This window comes from Tachysurus fulvidraco, chromosome 13, assembly GCF_022655615.1.
Source record: "Tachysurus fulvidraco isolate hzauxx_2018 chromosome 13, HZAU_PFXX_2.0, whole genome shotgun sequence".
Taxonomy (NCBI): domain Eukaryota; kingdom Metazoa; phylum Chordata; class Actinopteri; order Siluriformes; family Bagridae; genus Tachysurus; species Tachysurus fulvidraco.
In genome coordinates, this window is record NC_062530.1 from 2357092 (window position 1) to 2379779 (window position 22688).

General features: G+C 39.4%; 1 protein-coding gene across 1 annotated transcript; it reads right to left on the bottom strand.

The window, feature by feature from the left end:
- Nucleotides 1–4964: 4964 nt before the first annotated feature.
- Nucleotides 4965–13818, bottom strand: LOC113647881 (CBY1-interacting BAR domain-containing protein 2-like). The gene is made up of 9 exons (XM_027154867.2): nt 13084–13818; nt 11798–12032; nt 10976–11044; nt 9468–9569; nt 9363–9368; nt 8601–8705; nt 8386–8499; nt 6645–6806; nt 4965–5358 (listed from the first exon to the last, which is right to left on the bottom strand). The coding sequence occupies exons 1-9, from the start codon at nt 13104–13106 to the stop codon at nt 5194–5196; spliced, it is 981 nt and encodes a 326-aa protein (XP_027010668.2). The 5' UTR covers nt 13107–13818; the 3' UTR covers nt 4965–5193.
- Nucleotides 13819–22688: the final 8870 nt, after the last annotated feature.

The following is a 22688-nucleotide window of genomic DNA, read 5'->3' on the forward strand; positions in this document are numbered from 1 at the left end:
TTCTCCTCTTCCTCTTCTTTCATACAGAGATCCTTACTGATAGCAAAAGTTTGTGCACCCCTCTCTGTTATGTGTAACAGCTTTTTGATTAAATATAATGATATATTTGATTATATTTTATTATGTTTCTCAACACAGCTAATTAACAGAGACTGAAATTCAGAAAGAGGAAGAAAGCTCCAGAAATATTGGCACCCTTTATGCACAAAATTTGTGATTAGATATCCGATGTGCCTGTTTTCCTACACCTGCGTTCATCGATTACTGTTTGAGGTGGGATGTATAGAGACTGTGTGTGTGTGTTTGTGTGTGTGTGTGTGTGTGTGTGTGTGTGTGTGAGAGAGAGAGAGAGAGAGAGAGAGAGAGAGAGAGAGAACCCAGTCTTAATGGCTCTGTAAAGATTCTCTTCCATATGACTCCTGTTTAGCATCAAATGACCCTCACCTGCATACAAAATCTTCTCAATGTTCTCTCTCTCTCTCTCTCTCTCTCTCTCTCTCTCTCTCTCTCTCTCTCTCTCTCTCTCTCTCTCTCTCTCTCTCTCTCTTTCTCTCTCTCTCGGGCTTGCTATCCCTATTCCCCTCTTTCTGTCCCTGTGTCTCTGTTTCTCTCTCTCCTGCTCTCTCCTACTCTTTCTCTCTCTATCTTTTTATCTGACGTCCTGTCTCTAGATGTTTTTCACACCTCTAGTGTGTGTGTGTGTGTGTACGTGTGTGTGTGTGTGTGTCTACGTGTGTATACGTGTGTGCATGTGTGTGTACGTGTGTGTGTGCATGTGTGTGTGTACGTGTGTGTGTGTGTCTGCCTATACACCACTTTCCCTTTCCCATATTCTCACTAAAACCTCTAAGAGCTCACTTAAAAAGTTATCTATTGTCTGAGAACTTTGCACTAGAGCTCATGGAGTCAATCTGGAACCATAACCTGCTTTAATGGAGATGAATTTTTTATCATCACAAATCTAACAAACACCGTTTTCCCTCTTATTCCACACTAGGGAAGGGAAAATCGATCGGCGGATACACACAGGTTGCAGTAAGCTTGAGCGATACTGCTTCGATACAGACGGTGGTGTGTGTAGTGTGTGTGGAGTTTCTTTCTAAAACATTCCAAAGTTTTCTCAATTTAGCTTCATTGTTATAAGCTGCTTCTTTTTAAATGCATTAATCTAAAGTAATATTTTTATTTTCACTCGAACATCTTTAACTCGCGCATGAATCGAGAGTCGGGTTGACGTCTTCTTCTCCACTACACATGATCGCTACATAGTGTATAACATACTGTACATAACAGCTTCATAACACAACCTAGTGCACTGTTTGATTGATAGAATAAATTGAATTTAATTGATTAATCGGCGCCAGTTGGAACGAGTACATCAGAGGGACGGCTCATGTCGGACGTTTGGGGGACAGATGTAGGGAGGACAGGTTAAGATGGTTTGGACATGTTCAGAGGAGGGAGAGGGGGTATATTGGTAGGAGGATGTTGGACATGGAGCTGCCAGGCAGGAGGCAAAGAGGAAGGCCAAAGAGGAGGTATATGGATGTAATTATATGAGGATATGAAGCTAGTGGATACAAGTGTCGAGGATGCAGAAGATAGGGATAGATGGAGAGAGACGATTCGCCGTGGCGACCCTGTGAAGGGAAAAGCCGAAAGAAGAAGAAGAAGAAGAAGAAGAAGAAGAAGAAGAAGAAGAAGAAGAAGTTGGAATGAAGTACCGAAGCACTGGACACACTTTCTTTTAAACCTATTTTAAAAGATGATGTGAAAATAGAGAGTGTGTGTGTGCCCTGTGATGGGTCGGCACTCCGTCCAGGGTGTATTCTGCCTCGATGCCTGATGACGCCTGGGCACAGGCTCCCCGAAGTTCGGATAAGCGGTAGAAAATGAATGAATGAATGAATGAATGAATGAATGTGAAAATAAAATATGCTGCAAAAGATTAAAGCTAAGCTACAAAAATGAATCCTTTCTTACACAAAAGGACGTTTTGTGGACCAATGGTGTGAACTGGACAGCTTCGTGAAGGACAGATTCTCGTCCTTCTAAGGAAATGACATAATTGTCGATATTCAACGTTATAATCGTTATTTTGAAGTTTTTTTTATTGTTTATGACGAATCTAATCCAGATAATAAGCTAAGATAGTTAGTTTTAGTGTTGCTATGGTTTGTGTGTGTGTGTGTGTGTGTGTGTGTGTGTGTGTGTGTGTGTGTGTGTGTGTGTGTGTGTGTGTGCCCGTCGCTTTTTTAGATGTTGGCATAAAACATGCCTTTAAATCCATAACAAACAAATCAAAATCCGATTTTAAGATACATAAAGGATCGTTTTTATATCGATTGCGTATGTATCAGTATCCTGACTCAGAATCTAATGGTGGAGATTGTCCAGAAGATTCCTATGTCATTCCCGTCCTTTCTCCTCCCTCCCTCCCTCCCTCCTCCCTTTCCCCGTGGTGTCATGGACGAGCGCGTGGTAGAGGACACAATGGCCGCACACATCACCACGTCTCTTCATCACCGTGAGTGTGAACAGATGCGTCGCTCTCTCGACCCGTTCAGACGTGACCGCTCTTTAATCGATCATGTGATTAATTCGTCACGTCCACACGAAGGGTGCTAGAAAGGACGAAGAGAAGAGCTGTCGAGTGAGAATGTCGTGGTTACATAATTACATCACGCTCTGAGGCTATAACATGCCACCGTAAGTAATGACACCCTTCTGTGATGCAACCGAGCCTGCACTTCTGACATGACATTACAGACTCACACAACACCCTGCATCTTCCGGCTCTTTCGATTGGACGTGTGCTCAAGCAGGCTGTCCCTCGATTAGTCGTCCTGCCCAGTTCCTTTTTTCATGAAGATCGAGTCAAGAGTCAAGCCAAGAGGCTTTTATTGTAATTTCAACCATCTATACTGTAGCTGTTGCAGTACACAGTAAAATTAGACAATGTTTCTCCGGGATGTGAATAATGTTGTACTGTTGAGAGAATAAAACATTTTTATGCTCATGGGGTGAAATGGAAAAGACTTTTCTGTCACAAGAAGAACAGAATCAAATAAATGAATAGAGAATCTATTGTGTTTTGAGTCTGTTTACATGGAAAGCTATTACTGAAGCACACAGAAGTTACTTCCTGGATTCATTCATCTTCAGTATCCTGGTTTGGATTGAGACGGGGGGCATGAAACCGGGCATGAAAGCCTTTATTATCACCACATATACATTACAGCACAGTGTAATTCTTTTCTTCACATACCCCAAGTGAGGAGTTTGGGGTCAGAGTGCAGGGGCAGCTATGATACAGCGCCCCTGGATTAGAGAGGGTTGAGGACCTTGCTCAAGCACCCAGCAGTAGCAGCTTGGCAGTGCTGGGACTTGAACCCCGATCCTCCGATCAACAACCCAGAGAGGTAACCAGTTGAGCCCACCACTGCTCCCAGGAGAATCAAAGCTCATCAACAGAAACTAACCTGATACATGATGGAGAAAATGTGAAACTCTATATTGGGAGTAAACTGAGCTCAGGATCAGAACAGGAACTCTGGAGGAACCCAGATACCTGCTACACCTCTTCTTCTTCTTCTTCTTCTTCTTCTTTCGGCTTTTCTCTTCAGAGGTCGCCACGGCGAATCGTCCGTCATCCTCAACACTTGCACCCACTAGCTTCATATCCTCATTAAAGTAAAGTGACGTGACATACGGCTAAGTACGGTGACCCATACTCAGAATTTGTTCTCTGCATTTAACCCATCCAAAGTGCGCACACACAGCAGTGAACACACACACACACACCGTGAACACACACCCGGAGCAGTGGGCAGCCATTTATGCTGCGGCGCCCGGGAAGCAGTTGGGGGGTTTGGTGCCTTGCTCAAGGGCACCTCAGTCGTGGCCGGCGCGAGACTCGAACCCACAACCTTTGGGTTACGAATCAGACTCTCTAACCATTAGGCCACGACTGCCCCAATTACATCCATATACCTCCTCTTTGGCCTTCCGCTTTGCCTCCTGCCTGGCAGCTACGCCACTGTGCCGGAAATATAGTCTATATACAACAGGAGTCGAAGGCTTATTGTAAATTATTTATTGCTTTAACTACCATTTATATCCATTTTATATCCAAAAACTTGCTTCAATTTCCAAAATCATAAAGAAATCATAAAGGACGTCCAGAAGTTGTTGTTTTTGTCCATTTGGTCATCAGTCATTCAGTTATTAAATTACTCAGAACATTCCTGTAAAGGACCGTAGCTGTAAGCCTTAAAGTCTTTCCACAAAGATGTCCATTTCACCTCCTTTATTATTTCTTTTGTGAAGGGTGGAGAATTTAGAGGGTGAAGTAGATCACAACAAACTGTTTCTCATAAACTTTGGTGCCCTCTCCTGACTCAGACGTTCACATTCACCCAAAAAACACACTCGAGTCGTTGACTTTGGGCCATTTACAGAACCAAATATTGTCTGGAATCATTTCGGTATTTCATTTATTTTTCTTTTAATTATTTAAAAAAAAAAATATATATATATATATATATATATATATATATATATATATATATATATATTTATTGACATCGTCACAGAATCAAAGTGTCTCTTGGTCTATCGGACGGTACGTGAAAATGAAAATCAGAGTTTATGGTGTTTATTATTTACAATCTATAGGGAGTCTATTCTATATTTTATTAATCTGTTGAGGTTTATTTATACTGGATCTGATTTATTAATTTAATATACAGCATTAAAATATAGTACAGGCTTTAATAATAATAATAATAATAATAATAATAATAATAATAATAATAATAATAATAATAATAATAATAATAAAATTAATAATAATAATAACAACAACAACAACAACAACAACAACAACAATAATAATAATAATAATAATAATAATAATAATAATAATAATAATAATAATAATAATAATTTGATTGGGCAAGTCAATAAGTTTTCAAAATTGTATTTATTATTTATTTATTATTGGCTATTATTTCTTTTTTATTTATATATTTTTACATTTTTTTTGTTCTGAATTATTAGATTGTTGTACAAGGTGAACAGCGCTATACATTTAGTTTTTCTTCCAATTCAGATCATTTACAACATCTATAAACTGTGCTCCATATCACATGACCAAAAAAAAAAAATATATATATATATATATTTTTTTATTCATTTCTGTCTGAGAGTTGTGGCATACTGAGCAGAATAGGATTGGCGGAAAGTCCGTGGCTGCTCCATGTCTTCCTCCGAGTCATAGCTATCCTCCTCTTCCTCCTCCTCTTCTTCCTCCTCCTCGTCTATCTCCTGCTGTCTATGGAATTTTCTGGTCAGAGTCTGAAGAAGGGAGACAACCAAACAGAAATCATCGTCATACATCATACTAGAAGACCATCAAAACTACAGGTTTGCCATATTTTCCTCTTATACCATTTTTATTCATTCATTCATTCATTCATTCATTCATTTTCTACCGCTTATCTGAACTTCTCGGGTCACGGGGAGCCTGTGCCTATCTCAGGCGTCATCGGGCATCGAGGCAGGATACACGCTGGACGGAGTGCCAACCCATCACAGGGCACACACACTCTCACTCACTCACACACACACACACTACGGACAATTTTCCAGAGATGCCAATCAACCTACCATGCATGTCTTTGGACCGGGGGAGGAAACCGGAGTACCCGGAGGAAACCCCCGAGGTACGGGGAGAACATGCAAACTCCACACACACAAGGCGGAGGCAGGAATCGAACCCCCGACCCTGGAGGTGTGAGGCGAACGTGCTAACCACTAAGCCACCGTGTCCCCCATACCATTTTTAATTAAAAATAAATAAAAAATTCAATAACAGCACATCACTTTTTTCAGATGAAAAATGAATCAGCCAATCAGAATGGAGAATTCACAGTGCTTTGGTTTGAAAAATGTCGGTTATGAATGAACATCTATTATTTGCACTCAAACCAGGTGAAAATAAGATATGTATTTGGTCAGTTCTTTACAGTGATGACATACAAGAACATTTTTTGGGTTGGTTTTTGGGCTAGCAAGAAACGTCATATTGTATATTATCACGTGGAAGGGCATTTTTGGTGGAAAGCTTTAAAAAATAACTCAGGAATAATGGAACAAATCATTCGTTACGGAATGTTTTAGGAAACTATGAAGAACATTTGAAGAACATATGAAGAACCTATGAAGAACCTTCCATTGACATCCATTCTTTCTAATGAGTTTTTTAGACTATACAAATGTTTTAGATACATGACACTAAACTTTATGGCACTAAGAAAATGGGTTCTTTTAACAAACATTTACTAAAAGGTTCTTCGGAAAACCAAAAAAATGGTTCTTCTATGGCATCAGTGTGAAAACCCCTTTTTAGTTATGTCGCCGCTCTGAAGAACCTTTTCCAGCATGTTTATTTTTAGGAGTGAGCAGAATTTTTCTGAGAACTTCTTCAAAAATCTTCAGAGAACCCTTGAGGAACCTTGCTGAGATATCGTATTGAAAGACCATGTACAAACCTTAGGGTGTGCTCGTCCACATTTATTATAGAAAGCAGTCATGAGTCATGATGTTTCACCGTTATCTACATTTACATAAATTCACGGAACCTTTTTGGGCTGCTCCGAGATGCGGGTGGAGTTGGAGAGGCTCGGTTGGTGCGTCAGCGTGTAGAGCGGAGACGGAGTGGGACTCAGGTATTGAGGAACACTGGAGATAAGAGCAGAATTTTCCAGAAGAGGAGCAGAAATCTGGATTTGATTCCTGAAAAACTGTAGAACAAATTGAGATAATAAATTCGATATGCGATATTCTTTTTTTTTTTTTTTGACGAAACAGACAGCAGATCAAAAACGTCTACACTTCATCAGCAGATCAAAAACGTCTACAAATTAAAAAGCCCTGCATATGAAATAAACCCCTCCCTCGACCATGTTCTCAGATTCTCCTGCTAAATAAATTGAAGGTAAATCATTTGCATATTGAAATATGATTGGTCCTTTGATTTAATGACACAGTAACCTAATAGCATGCTCACAACTGTGCTATAATATATGATGACATTTAACATTAATCGCTGGAGCAAAAAAATAAAATGTTATCGATTACTTAAAGAAGCGTCTAAAGCTCGTCATCGTCGTCGTCATCTTCATCACGTCGCTAAATCGACGTTTCTGATGCTGTAGATAATTTAGCCATGTAACAATAAGCAATAATAACAGGGAACCAACTGGTTAACAAAAAAATCGATCGATCGCTATCGCACTCTGAGGTTTAATGTAATTAACGATCTGCTGAGGTTCTGCTTCCTGCAAGCCACAAAGAAAAGAAAGCTGCACATCAGCTCTGAACTTATAGGTGATGTTTAGTGAATCTCAGTCAAATGATCTCGTTTGTTTCTTTAATTATTTGTCTTTCTGTTTTATGCTTGTTGTATTAGAGCAATGATGTAATGAGCACTCAATCTTCCTTCCTTCCTTCCTTCCTTCCTTCCTTCCTTCCTTCCTTCCTTCCTTCCATATATTATTTATTCTGTCTGTCCACTTATCTAACCATCCACCTACCATTCATCCATCCATCCATCCATCCATTCATTAATCCATCCATCCACCCATTCATCTATCCATCCGTGCCCCCTTTCATATATCATGTATTCTGTCTGTCCATATATCTATCTAACTAACTAAATTCTCCATTCTGCCAACTGTCTGTCTGTCTGTCTGTCTGTCTATCTATCTATCTATCTATCTATCTATCTATCTATCTATCTATCTATCTATCTATCTATCTATCTATCTTAACATGTATCTTAACATCTATCTATCTATCTATCTATCTATCTATCTATCTATCTATCTATCTATCTATCTATCTATCTATCTATCTATCTATCTATCTATCTTAACGTGTATCTTAACGTCTATCTATCTATCTATCTATCTATCTATCTATCTATCTATCTATCTATCTATCTATCTATCTATCTATCTATCTATCTATCTATCTATCTTAACGTGTATCTTAACGTCTATCTATCTATCTATCTATCTATCTATCTATCTATCTATCTATCTATCTATCTATCTATCTATCTATCTATCTATCTATCTATCTGTCTGTCTGTCTATCTTAACGTGTATCTTAACGTCTATCTATCTATCTATCTATCTATCTATCTATCTATCTATCTATCTATCTATCTATCTATCTATCTATCTATCTATCTGTGTATCTTAACATCTATCTATCTATCTATCTATCTATCTATCTATCTATCTATCTATCTATCTATCTATCTATCTATCTATCTATCTATCTATCTATCTATCTAAAACAACACTTCCATTTAACCTCTAGATCCTTGTCAATGTCCATAGTTTCCAGGTTGTTGAAGGTGTGTGTATAAACTTCCAGAGCTTTGGCATGGAACAGCATCTCCACCATGATGAATTCGGTGAAGATCATCTGAAATAAGATTAGTTTTATTTAGAATGATGTAATCGCGTAACTCAGATGACGGAGCTGAACTTTTTTGTGCACGTTGTTCTGGCGACATTTTGACTGACCTTTATATCACAAAGTTTCTGTCTCTGGAAGTCCATGATGGTTTCCTCCATTTGCATGGAGCTCCTGTTGGCATTGCTGCTCGCTTTCTGCACGTTTGTTTCAGCCTGGGCAGAATGAATCGAATCTAATGTCATCCCAAGTTATTGGAGGGATTCGGTTGCAGGTGTTGCTGCTAAAAGTGGTGCAACCGGTTATTACGTTTAGGTGGACAATTACTTTTCCCAGCAGTGATACGTCATAACCGATTACCTTCACTAAATTATTTTTTTCTCTCATGTTCTTCTTGCCCTATATTACATTTGGTACCAGGATCTAAATTCATTCATTCATTCATTCATCTTCTACCGTTTATCCGAACTTCTCGGGTCACAGTGAGCCTGTGCCTATCTCAGGCGTCATAGGGCATCGAGGCAGGATACACCCTGGACATTGTGCCAACCCATCACAGAGCACACACACACTCTCATTCACACACACACACTACAGACAATTTTCCAGAGATGCCAATCAACCTACCATGCATGTCATTGGACCGGGGGAGGAAACCGGAGTACCCGGAGGAAACCCCCGAGGCACCGGGAGAACATGCAAACTCCACACACACAAGGTGGAGGCGGGACTAAAGTCATTCAGTTTGACAAATATGAGAAACTGGAAGAAATCAAAAGGGGAGCAAATACTTTTTGGCTCTTGGTGTGTATGTAGAAATTTCCTGTGAAAAGATCATTAAATACTAAAATCATGTCCGATAACCTGTTTACCTGCGACTGATCGTACGGATTAAGGAGAATAAACATAGTGTTAAAGTAAAAACAGAAATGCTGTCAAGCTGTCTATATTATCTTGCGTCTGTTCAAGAAGGATACGATGCTCTGTCTGTCTGCTGGGTTCTTCAGACGGATCTTTTCCAAGCTCTGCAGCTCTTTTATCTCTCTTTTACGATCCACACTAAACCTCTTCAAGTCTGCCTGGAAATCAGAAACATGCAGATGTTACGAATAGGGACCGATTTAGGACCTCAAAGAGAAGATGCCAAGCCCAGAGGATCCTGAGGCATCTAGAGATCTCCAGTTGGATTCCGCTTCGTGAAGATTTTGGACATTCGAAGATAAGTTGCTAACCCCATGAGAACTTTGAGGAGAACATCCTCTTAGTCAATCCACAAAATAGCATTCTACATACAGTATGCTGGATCTCCATCGCTATGTATTCGAAGGCTTCGGGACTAATGAGTTGGTGTCGGATCTATAAGGAACTCATGTGGTGAGCTAAATGACTGTATATGATTGTAGAAAGGAAATTATTTATAATCACCATCTCTGGTGTCAACCAAATGAGGATGAGGTTCCATTTTGAATCTGGTTCCTCTCAAGGTTTCTTCCTCATACTGTACCTTCTAAGGGAGTTTTTATACCTTAGTTTTTGTACCTCAGGCTTGCTCATCAGTAACGTGGACACATTTTTTCTACATTTACATAAGCATTTTATATTCTGTAAAGCTGATTTTGAGACAATTTTCAATGTTAAAAGTCCAATACAATTAAAATTTAATTACATTGAAATCGATTTCATTGGAATTTCATCAGGAGTCAAAAGGAGTCCACAGAGTTTGTTCTGGGAGGATTTAGTTAAACAACGTCTAAGTTAGAAGTTATAATAATAATAATAATAATAATAATAATAATAATAATAATAATAATAATAATAATAATAATAATAATAATTTGATTGGGCAAGTCGATAAGTTTTCGAAATTGTATTTATTATTTATTTATTATTAGGTATTATTCATTTTTTTATTTATATATTTTTACATTTTTTTTGTTCTGAATTATTAGATTGTTGTACAAGGTGAACAGCGCTATACATTTAGTTTTTCTTCCAATTCAGATCATTTACAAAATCTATAAACTGTGCTCCATATCACATGACCAATATATATATATATATATATATATATATATATATATATATATATATATATATATATATATATATATATATATATATATATATATATTTCTCATTTCTGTGTGAGAGTTGTGGTGTTGTGGTGTTAACTTTAACTTCTAAGTGTCCACATTATGCTACCGGCACCATGTTTCAGTGTAAGATGAAGAGTGAACCGATTTCCACTATACAGTACGTACTGCTTTATCCCAAGGCCAAAAAAAAAAAATGCAATACTAGTTTAATCAGAAAGTAGAGAACTTTTCCAAGCTACAAACTTACGGCTCCCCAAACTCCTATAAATATTACATAACGTGGAAAAGATGAGGGGGTGAATACTTATGCATGGCAGTGTACTGTACTGAAAGATATCAAACAATCCTCAAGTGCTTGTAGTAAATGTAATAAATAAACTTTAACTCACTCGTTTAGTTTTCACGATATTTCCGTAAGCCTTTAAAGGGGAGACCACACGTGTTTCCAGCCTCTCAACCTACAAAGACACAAAGTCAGGCACACGAGAAAAAGCAATTACTATTCTTTGGAATATTTCCAAATATTATTTGGAATATTATATATTTTTTTTCTGTGTTTATTTATTATTGAATAAATTAGATATAATACTGTATTTGACTGTAGTTAAAAAAACAAAAACATTTAATTGAGTATAAAATAAATATAAATATATTTAAAAGTTATATATTCGCCTTTAGGTTTTTATTCATTCATTCATTCATTCATCTTCTACCGCTTATCCGAAGTTCTCGGGTCACGGGGAGCCTGTGCCTATCTCAGGCGTCATAGGGCATCGAGGCAGGATACACCCTGGACGGAGTGCCAACCCATCACAGGGCACACACACACTCTCATTCACTCACACACACACTACGGACAATTTTCCAGAGATGCCAATCAACCTACCATGCATGTCTTTGGACCGGGGGAGGAAACCGGAGTACCCGGAGGAAACCCCTGAGGCACGGGGAGAACATGCAAACTCCACACACACAAGGCGGAGGCGGGAATCGAACCCCCAACCCTTGAGTTGTGAGGCAAACATGCTAACCACTAAGCCAACGTGCCCCCCCCCCCCCCCATTCACAACATATAATATTTATATCATTTCCATATGCTATATCGATATTCTATTGCCATGTGTTCTGGAAATTCTATATTCATTTTAATATTAATATATTTTCGGTAGTAGCTTCAGATACTGGACAGTAGAAATTTTATTTCCTCTCACTTCGGCCTGTCTGTAATCTTGCACCATGGCTAAATCTTCGGACAAGTTCTTCAGGCAGATTCTGAACTCGGGGCCTTCGGTGCTGGCGTATTCCTGCATCTGCTGGACGAGCGAGTCGGCTTTATCTCTCAGTTTTGCGGTTTTACGCGTGTACGAAGCGAGCAGTGTGCAGAACTGACCCATGTACTTCTCAGTGTTGCTTATGGTCAACTCCATACTCTTCAGCTGTGCGTCTCTGAAAACAAAGAACACAAGTAAATACGACCGAGAACAAAATAAAAGAAAGCAGAAAATAAAGAGGAAAAGAGAAATGTGATAAAAAATCTTATAGGAAAATAATAATGCTGTGTTTTACTATTTCTAGTCCTGTAAATCATCCAGCTCTAATACATATAACAAAATAAATAAAGAACAACAGAAACCCGTGAGCCTTGAAGTATTTCCATTTGTTTGTCATTTCCATTTAACTGCATGAGTATGAGTTTAGTCAGAGAAGCAACCGAGATGCTATCACCATCACCACCACCACCACCACCACCACAACGCTCCACCGTAAGATGATGTTATCCGGCTGATATAATGAACTGCTTTCTGCTAAACATAGTGGGTTTGTTTCCCTCCTAAAAAAGAGCAATTAGACACACAGAATAATAATAACAATAATAATTGTAACGAAGGGGGCACGGTGGCTTAGTGGTTGGCACATTCGCCTCACACCTCCAAGGTTGGGGGTTCGATTCCCGCGTCCGCCTTGTGTGTGTGGAGTTTGCATGTTCTCCCCGTGCCTCGGGGGTTTCCTCCGGGTACTCCGGTTTCCTCCCCCGGTCCAAAGACATGCATGGTAGGTTGATTGGCATCTCTGGAAAATTGTCCGTAGTGTGTGAGTGAACGAGAGTGTGTGTGTGCCCTGTGATGGGTTGGCACTCCGTCCAGGGTGTATCCTGCCTCGATGCCTGATGACAGCTGAGATAGGCACAGGCTCCCCGTGACCCAAGACATTCGGATAAGCGGTAGAAAATGAATGAATGAATGAATAATTGTAACGATTAATGGAGATGGAATTAAATATAAGCCACCTCTACGCGTATATACAGTATTTTGTACAGTATCCTAGTTTAGTGATTGTGATAAAACCGACAAATACAGCAGTGTTTGTAAAGAACTTGGCCTGGTTTTCATCGTGTATTCTAACTGAGCAAGTGAGATATATGTGAAATCTAAGACCCATGTTTATTATCTAATCATCTAATCTGATTAATCTGTGCGTGAAATGAATTCATCCATACCTCGAGAAGATTGAAGAAGTCATGATGAGATGAAAACACGATTCTTTTCTTTCTCAGGCTGGTTCCTTTGCTAAAGAACATGTAAATGAGCCGTTGCTGTGGAGATGTCAACAAACCGACTCGTCATTTTGCGGTATTTTTCTTCTTGGCCACTAGACGGCAGCAGAGTCATTCTAGTAAATCCATGAACGTTTAAAAAAGCATTCATGTTTAGTGCACAGTGTTTTTTTTATTAGGTTATGTTGTGTGTGATTCTTTTGCCCTTTTTATGTTAATATTTTTGGGTGTGGAATAATGACGGTAGTAAAATCAGGGTTTGATGCTTGAGCTGAATTTCCCTTGAGGAGAAGTGTTGTGATAAACACTGCAGAATAAAAACAACAGAGGATCCCTGAGGTATAAACTAATGATGTGTCATTCGCAAAAGAGTCGACTCTGTTAGTCGGTTCTTTCAGGTCATTACTGAGAGTCGACTCTGTTCAGCTTGTTATAGTAGATGTTAGAAATGTCGCATTATAATGAATCGATTCGGTTCGAATCAGTACTTTTATTTGTATTTTAGTATTTTAGAGTTAGCGCTGCTTTTTATTGGTTTTATTTTCCTTACTAAATGCTGTAAAACTAAAGTTTTAAAATTAAACTTTAATTTACAAGGTAAAGTAGGCTTTCAGTTTAAGCAATATGAAGGAAAATAGAACAAAAGAGTCGACTCCTATTTGTGAATCAAATGAGCATACTCACTAAAATAGACTATTATAACAAACAAACAAACAAACAAATAAATAAATACATTAAAAACAATTTAAAAAAATGCAAAATTTTGCTCCAAAATGGTTGAATTTGTTATTAGCTTAACTTTAAATTGATGAAATATTTACAGACCGCATTAGAACCTTTCATTGAATCAGAAACACTCAGATGGGCATCAGGTTATAATTCTAAATAATTCATATATTATTTGAATTTCTTTCCCCTGGGAAACATGACGTTAATTCCAGAGCAGGAATTTGGCCTGTGAGAATTCTTTCTTTACTGTAAGACTCTCTAATCAGAGCGTTCACCTTCTCCCTGACTCACGAGACAGGCAGCAGATCGTAATTCATCACTGGCGTCTCTGCGTAGCTTGTTTTCTGTTCTTTCCTGTCCGTCTCTCTGTATCCGTCCTCTCCCATGTCGCTGTCGGGGATGTGATGAGGTCAGAGCTTCCTGACGTGAGGACTGCGGCTCTCTGATGACCGTGATGGAGGAGGTGTGTGTTTACAAATGAGGAGAGAGAGAATGCCTGCCAGACCACAACCATAATACAAGCCTCAGGCCAGACACACACACACACACACACACACACACACACACACACACACACACACACACACACACAGGCCAAAACCTCAGGCATATTCTACGAGACACGAACACACAGATACTCAATGTGGTGATGATGTCAGATTCAAAGCTTCTACTAAACCTACAGAAGTTTGGAGAGATCTGATTAGGAACGAGGAACATTTATAGAGACACGGAAGCTGCAATAAAGTTAATCAAACTGTTTTCTGTGTGCAGTTCACACTGTCCTTCAATGTCTCTGTTATGTCTCACTCCACAGTGGTGTTAATACGGGACTTTAAGAATTTGTTGTGTTTTATCACTATTTCTGTTTTTCTCTACAATACTAGACGTGATAGATTTCTATGAATATATCAGCAGTTCCATTCCTCTGGGACACCAGTGTACAGGTAAAAAGGGTGAAAGAAAGAAAGAAAGAGAGAAAGAAAGAAAGAAAGAAAGAAAGAAAGAAAGAAAGAAAGAAAGAAAGAAAGAACAGTAAGGACTAAAGAAAGAAAGAAAGAAAGAAAGAAATGGAAGGTAAGGACGAAAGAAAGAAAGAAAGAAAGAAAGAAAGAAAGAAAGAAAGAAAGAAAGAAAGAAAGAAAGAACATAATGGACTAAAGACATAAAGAAGAAAGAAAGAACTAAGAAACAAAGAAATAAATAACATAACTTAATAAAGAAAGAAAGAAAGAAAGAAAGAAAGAAAGAAAGAAAGAAAGAAAGAAAGAACATGATCATAAACTCCACAACAGATCCTGACGGGTTTTAACAATAACGGTGATTTTGTGTCTGTTTGCAGTTACATGCTCTGATCCGAATCACTCAGGAACTGAGTTCATGTCATAAATCCTGTAGCTATAAACAGCTCCTCCTTCATCTCTACATCTTCTTTACTTCCTCATGAAGTTCCTAAGATTAAAGAAAAGTGCGTTCCTGAGAAACCACAAAGCTCGAACTCTTCTACGCTGCAGATTGTCTCATGTCGTTAAAGCTCATTGACTGTTAAAGTGCTGTTTTGTTGCTGTTGGGTTTTTTTGCTATCATGAGGTCTGACTGATGACGATGTCAGTCAACATTTATTTTAATTTCAGAATGCATCAAAAAAGGAGCTGAGTTTTAGGGATGTGATCAATGGCCTTCCCTGCCATGAACACGAGTGTATGAGGGAGAAGAGAAGAAGATCTTCTGGGATTTATGGAAGTAAGTAAAATGATTTTAGTCAGCTGAAGTGGAGAGTCAGGCAGAGAGCAGGTCTGTACCGTAGCCCTGTGGGAGTGATTATGCCGTCAGGAAGCTGTGTGTAATACATTAAAGAGCGAGAGAGATTTATTTTATGTGTGCACTGATCAGTAAAACATGCAGGTCCATTAGAGGCATGAATTAAGGGCTGAACTGTAGAATATTAGATCTCACAGATTGGAGTCTGGCTCTCACTGCTCACTTTATGACTACTGATGTTTTCTTCTAGTACTGTGTGTGTGTGTGTGTGTGTGTGTGTGTGTGTGTGTGTACGTGTGCGTGTGCGTGTGCGCGTGCGCGTGCGTGTGCGCGTGTGTGTGTACGTTTGTGTGCGTGTGTGTGTGCGTGTGCGTGTGTGCGTGTGCGTGTGTGTGTGCGGTTGTGTGTGTGTGTGCGTGTGCGTGTGCGTGTGCGCGTGCGTGTGTGTGTGTGTGTGCGTGTGTGTGCGTGTGTGTGTGCGTGTGTGTGTGTGTGTGTGTGTGCGTGCGTGTGCGTGTGTGTGGGTGTGGGTGTGGGTGTGTGCGTGTGTGTGCGTGTGTGTGTGTGTGTGTGTGTGTGTGTGTGTGTGTGTGTGTGTGTGTGTGTGTGTGTGTGTGTGTGTGTGTGAGTGTGTGTGCGTGTTTATGAATTGCTACACCAAGACTCCAAAAATTTCTAAAGAATTGTGTGTGTGTGTGTGTGTGTGTGTGTGTGTGTGTGTGTGTGTGTGTGTGTGTGTGTGTGTGTGTGTGTTTTCATGGAAATTCAGCATAAATAAAACTATACTGAAGAAGTACTTTAGTCAGACACACAGACACACACAGACACACACAGACACACACAGACACACACAGACACACACAGACACAAACAGACACACACAGACACACACAGACACACACAGACACACACAGACACACACAGACACACACAGACACACACAGACACACACAGACACACACAGAGTGGATTTTGTATAAATAAAATACTAAACAGAACTTAAGTAAAGCTTGTAAACAAACGAAGGCTTTCGCCATTTAAACCATGAGCACGTTTACTTTAACTCAAGACACTGGCATTATTTTAATAATTTAACATCTAGTGACAATGTCATTTCTTATGGCTTTAATTAAAACAAAATAATAGATAGATAGATAGATAGATAGATAGATAGATAGATAGATAGATAGATAGATAGATAGATAGATAGATAGATAGATAGATAGATAGATAGATAGATAGATAGATAGATAGATAATCTTACTGTAATTAGACCAGAAAAATGCCAAAGAAACAAACAAAAACAATTCTTAAAGTTTGGACTTCTGAACATTAGATCTCTTGCACCCAAAGCACTTATTGTAAATGAAATGATCTTAGATAATAGCCTTACTGCACTCTGCCTCACCGAAACGTGGATTAAACCAAATGAATACATCAGTCTAAACGAGTCTACACCATCAGGATATATCTATAAGCACGAGCCTCGTCTGACTGGTCGTGGAGGTGGTGTCGCCACTATCCTTAGTGATTACCTCACTGTTACCCAGAGAACACAGCATAGATTTAGTTCTTTTGAAGTGCTCGTCCTTAATGTTACACTATCGCACGTGCACACGAAGAAATCCCTTATGTCTCTTGCTCTAGCGACCGTGTACAGACCCCCAGGGCCCTACACAGTTTTTCTTAGAGAATTCACAGATTTTCTCTCAGACCTATTAGTTAACTTTGACAAAGCATTAATTGTAGGAGACTTTAACATTCATGTTGACGACACAAACGACGCTTTAGGACTCACATTTATGGACTTACTAAACTCACTTGGGCTCAAACAAAACATCACTAGTGCAACTCATCGACGTAACCACACACTAGATTTAATAATATCACACAGAATAGAAGTCACTGATATAGATATCATACCCCAAAGTGATGACATCACAGACCATTACCTTATAATGTACACACTACCTGTAGAACAGACTAACTGTGTCTCACCACGTTATCGACTCGGTAGAACCATTATTTCGACCACCAAAGACAGATTCACAAATAACCTGCCTGATCTGTCTGGACTTCTTAATGTACCCTCAAACTCAAACGACCTAGATGCAATGACTAACAGCATAGACGCTATACTCACTAGCACATTAGACACTGTTGCCCCAGTCAGATTACAGAAGGTTAGAGATAAAACACTTGCACCATGGTATAATAGTCACACTCACACCCTCAAGAGAGAAACCCGTAACCTCGAACGGAAATGGAGAAAACTCAATGAGCGGTGTTTAGAATTGCGTATAAGGACAGTATGTCCAGCTATAGACAGGCTCTAAAAGCTGCTAGGGCTGAGCACCTGAGCAAACTCATAGAAAATAACCAGAACAATCCCAGGTTTTTATTTAGCACAGTGGCTAGTTTAACAAAAAATCAGAAATCTGAACACACTATTCCATCACATTTCAGTAGCGAGGACTTTATGAGATTCTTCACTGATAAAATCGAAAGTATCAGGAATAAAATAGGTGACGCCCAACATATGAGAGCAACCAGTGACACAATCTCACCTAAGGCTTTACACAGCTTTACAAGTACAGGACAGGAAGAGTTAGATAAACTTATTACTACAGCTAAATCAACAACATGTTCACTAGACCCCATCCCAACTAAATTACTGAAAGAAGTGTTACATAAAGCTGGTGAGCCTCTTCTTAATATCATTAACTCCTCGTTATCTTTAGGTTACGTCCCGAAGTCTTTTAAGTTGGCAGTTATTAGGCCACTCATCAAAAAACCTAACTTAGACCCTAATGAACTATCAAATTACAGACCTATCTCACACCTCCCGTTTATGTCTAAAATACTTGAAAAGGTTGTGTCTGTTCAACTGAGCTCCTTCTTACAGGAGAGCAACATCCTTGAAGAGTTTCAGTCAGGTTTCAGGCCCCATCACAGCACAGAAACTGCACTTGTTAAAGTTACAAACGATTTGTTCTTAGCTTCGGACCAAGACTGTATGTCACTATTAGTTCTACTTGACCTTAGTGCTGCATTCGACACTATAGATCACAACATTCTTCTAGATCGCTTACAATATTACACAGGTATTCATGGTCAGGCTTTAAGCTGGTTTAGATCCTACCTGTCTGACTGATACCATTTTGTAGAATTAAATGGTGAATCCTCCAGTTTACTACCAGTTAATTATGGGGTCCCTCAAGGATCAGTTCTAGGACCTCTGCTTTTCTCTATATACATGCTTCCATTAGGGAACATTATTAGAAGACATGGGATTAGTTTCCATTGTTATGCTGATGACACACAGTTATATATCTCATCAAAACCAGATGAAATAGCCACAGTGTCCAAATTAACTCAGTGCCTTAGAGAGATAAAAGACTGGATGAGCTGCAACTTTCTATTGTTAAACTCCGATAAGACTGAAATACTACTCATAGGTCCAAAAACCAGTGCACATAAACTCTCACAACTTAACTCCCATTTAGAGGGATGTACTATTACAAGTAGCTCGACAGTGAAAGACCTCGGTGTTATATTAGACAGTAACTTGTCTTTTAAAAATCATATCGCCCATACTACCAAAACAGCCTTCTTCCACCTTAGAAATATTGCCAAGCTGAGAAACATCCTGTCTGTATCTGATGCTGAGAAGCTAGTTCATGCGTTCATGACCTCTAGACTGGACTATTGTAATGCATTACTAGGTGGTTGTCCTGCATCTTTAATAAATAGGTTACAGTTAGTCCAAAATGCAGCTGCCAGAGTTCTCACTAGGACAAGAAAGTATGACCATATAACCCCAATTTTATCATCTCTACACTGGCTACCTGTTAGGTATAGAATTGACTACAAACTGCTGCTACTTACGTACAAGGCTCTTAATGGTTTAGCTCCCATGTATCTAACTAGTCTTCTAACACGTTACAATCCTTCACGCTCTCTGAGATCACAAAACTCAGGACTTCTGCTAGTTCCCAGAATATCTAAGTCTACTAAAGGTGGTAGAGCGTTTTCTTATTTAGCTCCCAAACTTTGGAATAGTCTTCCTGATAGTGTTCGGGGCTCAGACACACTTTCCCAGTTTAAATGTAGATTAAAAACTCATCTCTTCAGTCAGGCGTACACATAATACATCCCATAATATCATGCACCAGTACATCAGACCAGCGCATTTTTATGAACGGCAGATATGTTAATCCCTTTCCACTGCTTTTCTCTTTGTACCCATCCCGAGGCATCCAGACACTGTACCAGCTCCCATCGTCCTCTGTGGGACGAAGCCTTTGGACGTCCACTGAGCCGAGGCCGACTCTAAGAATCCTGAGACATCTCCAGTTAGACTCTGTGGTACTCAGAAGATCAGAAGTCCTTGAACCTCACACCAATACAACATTTGTTTGACTGTATATTACAATCACACCCCAGTGTCACCCAGATGAGGATGGGTTCCCCCTTGAGTCCGGTTCCTCTCAAGGTTTCTTCCTTTACCAATTTAAGGGAGTTTTTCCTTGCCACTGCTGCCTGAGTCACCTCAGACTTGCTCATAGGGGAATAAATACATACACACTGTGAACTATATACATCTAATAATAATCTAGAATTTTTATTCTGTTAATTCTTATTTCTTTTATTATTCGTTATTTCCTTTATCATTAATTATGTTTACCTTCTGCTCTATGTTTATGTTCTGTAAAGCTGCTTTGAGACAATGTCTATTGTAAAAAGCGCTATACAAATAACTTGAATTGAATTGAATAGATAGATAGATAGATAGATAGATAGATAGATAGATAGATAGATAGATAGATAGATAGATAGATAGATAGATAGATAGATAGATAGATAGATAGATAGATAGATAGATAAAATCAAACTGTTGCTGTTATAGAAACTTAACACCTTCTGACCAATCAGAAAAATCTGTAGGTTCTTGTTAAAGACCAGGACGTGTTTTTGTAACTGAAATGGAAAAAAAAAAAACGGTGTGTGTACAGAAACTAGTGTATGTGTGTGTGTGTGTGTGTGTGTGTGTGTGTGTGTGTGTGTGTGTGTGTGTGTGTGTGTGTGTGTGTGTGTGTGTGTGTGAAGGCATTAAGCAGCTTTGTGGTTCGTATGTGGGTCTTTGAAAGAGGACCTATGAGTGTGTGTGTGTGTGTGTGTGTGTGTGTGTGTGTGTGTGTGTGTGTGTGTGTGTGTGTGTGTGTGTGTGTGTGTGTGTGTGTGTGTTTCTAGGTTGGCGTCAAGGCAGGCGCTGCGGTCAGTGCCGATGTGCCAACAGTAACAGACTCTAAGAGTGTGTGTGAAAGAGCTTTTCACAAGTCAATGACACACCAAAACGATTTCCTCGGCCTCCTCGTGTCCTCCGTCTGTCAGCCACTCACAGGTTCTCTCCTAAAATTCAGCTCTACTTAACCTTCTTACCGGAACCTCAGACTTTCTCTCTGACTGTTCTAACTGTGTATTTTTAAAAAAATTGCAAACAAAAATATCAAATCTAGAACCAGGTTCTTCCGTCGTGTCTTTCTGGAGGAGAGATTAAATGTTTTATGTAGAAAAAAGTGAATTCTTCTACTGTAAGTGATGGAGAAAAGTGACACAAACTTCATGTGTAATTCAGGTGTCTTTGTCCTCCACATGTGATTCTGTGTCATGGTTGAATATTATTATGTATCTGGTGGTCCAGCAGCAGGATCTGGTTGGATTCCTGGTCCCAAGCCTGGATAAAATGGGAGGGTTGGATCAGAAAGGGGATCCAGTGTAAAATCAAATATATGCAGATATGATGATGGTGATCCTGGTCGTTCCTTTGGTTGTTCATGTGACCACAGTCTCGTAGCTCCTGAATCTTTGGATCCTTGGAGCTTATGAATGGGGGGTTTCGTGGCCTAATGGTTAGAGAGTTTGACTCCTAACCCTAAGGTTGTGGGTTCGAGTCTCACGCCGGCCACGACTGAGGTGCCCTTGAGCAAGGCATCGAACCCCCAAACTGCTCCCCGGGCGCCACAGCATAAATGGCTGCCCACTGCTCCGTGTGTGTGTGTGTGTGTGTGTGTGTGTGTGTGTGTGTGTTCACTGCTGTGTGTGTGCACTTTGGATGGGTTAAATGCAGAGAACAAATTCTGAGTATGGATCACCGTACTTAGCCGTATGTCACTTTACGTCACTTTCACTTTCATTTATCAGTCATTAAGTAAAGTTGTGTGTAAATGTGCTTGAAGGTCAAACCGAACTAAAATAATAAAAAAAAGAAAGCACTTGAGATTTTTTTTATTTATTAAAAAACACATCGCATCCTTTTATGTTCCGGAAGATAAGATAAAAAAGTTTCTTCCTGATTTCGTGTAAGTAATTTCAGCTAGATTTCTCTCTCTTTATGCTAAAGAGAAACTGTGAACTCTTTTGTTCTTCGAAGGAAAACGCTGAACGCTAGGTGTTAACGCTCCTAACAGGAAACGACTATAAGGTTTTTTTTAGGCTTATTAAAATCTGCCATAGGGTTTCCTGTGAACGAGCTGTTACTATAGCGATGAATAGTAAGACTGCAGTGATTTGTAGCCTTCCGACCAATCAGCTTTTAGAATCCAACCGCACTGTGATTACTACTAACTGGAGCAAGTGTATAACATCACACGGACTATTATAACTATTTCACATATGATTTACAGCACAGGCAGTGTATCGATCTTTAAAGGCACGGTCTCCGATTTTTTAGAAATGCTTCAGAAAACCGAGTCGGGCCGAATAATAAACAAAAATCAAAACAGAAATCAAAACAAACGTGTAGCCAATGAGCAGAAAGGGGCGGGGCTTGTCAATATGGGTGGAGAGAGTGTTCGGTGCGCGTGTGTGACATCAGCAGAAAGTGGTTTTAACATTGACACGGAGGATAAAAACAAAGAAAGAAAGAGAAGAAAGACTTACGATAAGGACAAGAAGTAGGACGTGTTAATATAGGATCAGCTTTCCAGCGCTGGAGAGAACTGAAGGAGCAGGAAGTTGGCCACATATTCACAGGTTGGAGTTTCCCGAGTCAATAA